This window comes from Myzus persicae, unplaced genomic scaffold, assembly GCF_001856785.1.
Source record: "Myzus persicae strain clone G006 unplaced genomic scaffold, MPER_G0061.0, whole genome shotgun sequence".
Lineage (NCBI taxonomy): Eukaryota > Metazoa > Arthropoda > Insecta > Hemiptera > Aphididae > Myzus > Myzus persicae.
Window position 1 is genome coordinate 1 of NW_019101029.1, and position 4,812 is coordinate 4,812.

Genomic DNA, 4,812 nt, shown 5'->3' on the forward strand with positions numbered 1-4,812 from the left:
ATTTACAAAATAAATGTAAATCGTAAGTTATTGTACACGTAAAATATTAAAATATATAACTCGAATACTTAAAATGTTTGTACAACAATTAAACGTACGGTAGAAACTAGATTTTCTAGCCTACATAATATTGTTATATACAAATAGGTATACAATTGCGCAGACAGTCAAGAAATTCGCCAGCGCAAACCGGTGTAGATTTCCCCTTAAAAAGTAAACCGGTGTGGTTTTAAGAAATTCGCTGTACTAAACCGATTTAAAAATGAGGCACACCGGTTTACTTTTTTTCGACCATGATAACGAGGTGGTCGATAAATACCGATCACGATTCATCCCCACCACAAACATGATATTTCCCCTTATTTAATTTGTTATCACGTTAACATTATTAGTTATCACGGTTGTTTAAATTTAAAATTCTAAATATAACTTATTGTTAATAATATGGTTAATAATTATTTTTTTATTAATAAATTATTAATTTAATATCAAACTATCAAAGTGACAAACCAGACAAGCTGCTGACAAAGTGCAATTATTATTTAATATGGAGAACTTCGAAGTTTCATTCAATATGAACGATTATCTCACAGTAGGTACTAATCATAATATGAATGAAACATTTGAAACTGAAGGTAAATTGCTAAGTGAATATTAAATAACTTAAATGAAAATGGCATACCTAGGTATTTTTCATATTTTTTATATTATTTAATCTGTGGTATTACCATATTTGTAGGTTCTATTGAAGAAGAAGTCGTGGATGTGTTCCCTAATGAAGATGACGTTCAAGAAACAAGTATGTGTCTAATTAATTTGAATTTAAGAAATAATAATTTAACAACAGTTTTTTTTTATAGGTGCATGGACAGCATCAGCAACAAAAAATCTGATTTGCTTGAGAGGACAAAATAATGCGCAGTTTGAGAAGTCCCTAAAGAAAGGTCAAAAGTCATTCATTTGGAAAAAAATTTCAGATGAAATGAAACAGCATGGTTATTATTTTGACGCAAGCCAATGTGATGAAAAGTGGAGACGTTTGTTGTCTCGTTATCGTCAAGTGAGAGATTCGTCAAAGAAATCTGGAAGTGGAGGCATTAAATGGCAGTATAATGAGGCAATGAGAGATGCGCTTTCGCCAATGGCAAGGCAGGCTGTTTCTCCTCCAAAAGGTAAAATTGAATATAATATTATTATCCATAGGGACTTTTTTTTATATTCTTGCACCTATAATTTTATTTTATTATACTAGGATCTCTGATATTTCTTTGTCTTGTATTGATCATATTTTTATAAGAAATATTAATATTTTAAATGCAAATTCATTTGTAAATAACACTAATATTACAGTACAGAGTTTGGAAATATTTATTAAAAAGGATTTTATTTATGAAGAAAAAAACAGTATTTATGAACCTATTAAGAAAAACACAATAAAATTTATGAACTACAATTTGTTAAATTATTTAATTTTCTCTTATGATTGGCAAAATGTACTTATTAGTAATGATATAGACATATTAGTACATAAATACAACCATAAAATAACTGATCTGATTTTAAGTACCTAAATCTAAAGATATTATTTTTAATATCATTAACTATAATAGTAATTTTAATTTTAATGTGGACTTTTCTTTATGCATACATTTTTACAATTGTAAATATTTAAATGTGCCATGTAAATGTATGCCTTTAGAGAGAGTTTAAAATGTAAAATACCTAGGAATTAATTTTGATAATAGACTCAAATTTATGGAACCTATATATTTAGTTAATAATTTAGTATGAAAATTATTTTATAAATTTAAAATACTTCATAATATCTTAGACATAAAAACTTTACGATTAGTTTTTTTAGCTATAGCACTATAAATTACTATAAATTCTTAACTTAAAATTATTTTAAATAAATCAAGATTATATTCAAAAAATGTATGTAACATAGATGTTTTTCTTTTACTAATTTTGCTCTGTATAAAAAGTATGTACTTAGTGTTTTAACCTATCTGTATTAGTGTATACAATAGTCTATAAAAATCTGCAGTAATTAATGTACATCCGAGCTTTACCTACTTATCCACTTTTTTACTTGTAGATGCTTGTTATATCAACAAATAAATAAACGTTTTTTAATATTTTTCTGTGTTGTAGATTTATTACACGAATCTTCTGATATTCAATTAGCATCCAGTTCTGCACCACAAGTTGAAGTTATAGCTTCTACTGCAATACAAAAAAACACACAGCCAAAAGCACCCGTCTGGTTTCAACAATTTGAAGGTTTAAAAAATAAACAACTTGAAGCAATTAATAAAAATGCAACACAACTTAATGATCGGTAAGTGGACTTATATTTTTGATATTATTCATGGAATGCAATTTCTTATTTTATGCATACTTCTGAATTAGATTTGACAAATTAGAAAAAAGAGAAGAAGCCATGTTGCTGATACAGGAACAACTTGTAAGCAAGTTGAGTGAAGCCAACACAATAGAATTACAAAAGTTGGAACTTTTTAAACAGATGTTTAATTTAGGTTAATGTTGACATCTAGGTATATAATATTTTATCATTAATTTACTGCTATTACCTATAAACAGTTACTATAATCTTTGTTTTTTTTTTAGTTCTATATGTTTTTATTTTATTTTATTAATTTTGCAATGCTATAGGGTATAGTATAATAAGTGTTACTGTAATTTTATTTGTTTTTGATTATATTAATTATAATTTATTTGAAAGTTAAATAAACTAATATTGTTTTAGATTCTGTTGATTTTACAATGATGTGTGTTTTGCAAATTTTGATTTTTCTTATATGACAATATTGAAATATAATAATATATCCTAGACTGACAAATCATCTCCATTCAGAATCGTTTTTTTTTTTTATGAAGTTTGTAATACGTTTATGGAAAGAAACTTAACAATTCAATAACTAAAATCTAGAGTTGCCCAAAAATTAATATTTTTTTACAATTTTTTATATTATGATGCAGGACTCCGAAAGGATCCATAAAAAAATAAATACACACACAATGAGTTATAAAGAAACTTATTTTTGTATTAATGTACATTTAGATTGCTAATAAATTACATAACATATTGCGTTTTTCTAAACCACTTATAGCTTCTTCTTCATTGGATTCCAGAAAATCAATTTCTGTTGATATTGGATCACAATCAAAATTGTCCTTCACCGACATACAAACATTATGTAAACAACATGCCGCAGTAACAATTTTACCACAAAAATCTTTTTTATATATATCCATATGTCTGTAATACAAAATACAATTCTACTTATTACCTAAATCAAATATTTAAGATGGATCTCTGTGTATTACACATGTATACATACTTTAATTTTCTGAACCTTCCTATTAATTTCCCAAATGCTTGTTCTATCAATATCCGACTACTACTTAATTTTTTATTAAATATTTTTTGTTGCCTTGTCAAACGTCCATTATCCTTAAAGGGTATCATCAAGCCTTCTGTTAATGGATATGCACCATCTCCAATAATATGGCATGATGGTGGCAAAACAGATTCAGGATCGTTAATTATTTTTTGGCCAATTTTACTACAACGGTATACTCGTGCATCGTGAGAACGACCAGGCCAACCAGCAAATATATCAATGAACATTAAAGTGGCATCAACAATTCCCTAAAACAAGTTGCTACTTAAGTTATTATAATTACAAAAAATATGATGTTTTATTAAATACAATGAATGTACATACAATTAATATAATTCATAAATAGTAATAGTATATTTAAAACAGTCTTGTAAAGTACTTGAGTAAAATGTTTTTGTACCTTTTACTAGACTGGTATTTTATTAATCACTTTTATCTGACCTGTAATATTATACTAGGCACTTGCTTCCTATTACAGAACATATTTCTGTCAAGTTTGTGCATCTTAGTTCTTTTTTCCCACGGATATAGTATATTCACATGACAACCATCAATACATCCAACAACATTAGGAAAAGAATCATCTCCACGAAGCCTATCAAACTGTTTTACATTATTTAATGCAGTTTGTCCCAAAGGCCATACAATAAGCTTCCCAGCTATTTCGTTAAATGCCAGTAGACAGTTTTCTACAATGGCGTGACTAGTGCTTTCTGCCACATTAAACCTATTTGAAATTTGTCTGAAATTAATTTAAATATATTGTTATTTATATATAAAACATAAATATAAAAGTAGGGATACTACCGATGCGTTTCACAATTCGCCATAAACCAAATGAACAATAGTACTTGCTTTTCGACATTGATCTTTACAGATTTTGATTGTAAAATAGGACCTATATATGAAATAACTACCTAAAAAAATTAATAGGGTACATAAATAATTGTTGTTTTTTTTTTTAATACAGCTTTCAATACTTGACTATTACAAAAACTGTTGGTTTTTATTAAGTGTTTAAAATAATCAAACGAACCTGAACACTACTTCTATTTAAGCGAAAATGAGATTTGAATTCCTTATCTTCAAATCTGGGAACCATAGTTTCAGCAAAACCTAAAATTTTTGTTTTGAGTTCTTTATTTTTACTCTCTTCACTGAACAGAAGTACATCATCCTCAAAGTCGTCAGTATGTCCATCATCAAAATTAAGTGAACGAACTAACACATCTAATAAAATATATACCATGTAATGAGACGTAGTACAGCTGTTTTCATTTCATTTAATACAAAGTTCTTACTTTTTCTTGCAGGAAATGTTTGAACAATGAGATTTGGTACACGATTCCTACTGAGGATAAATTCCTTAAATAATTTGATTTTC

General features: G+C 27.2%; 1 protein-coding gene across 1 annotated transcript; it reads right to left on the bottom strand.

Moving 5' to 3' along the window:
- Positions 1–3,081: 3,081 nt before the first annotated feature.
- On the bottom strand, positions 3,082–4,297 carry LOC111027417 (protein ALP1-like). The gene is made up of 4 exons (XM_022305791.1): positions 4,236–4,297; positions 3,870–4,170; positions 3,366–3,676; positions 3,082–3,283 (listed from the first exon to the last, which is right to left on the bottom strand). Exons 1-4 carry the CDS (start codon positions 4,256–4,258, stop codon positions 3,082–3,084), a joined length of 837 nt encoding a protein of 278 aa, XP_022161483.1. The 5' UTR covers positions 4,259–4,297.
- Between the last annotated feature and the right edge of the window lie 515 nt (positions 4,298–4,812).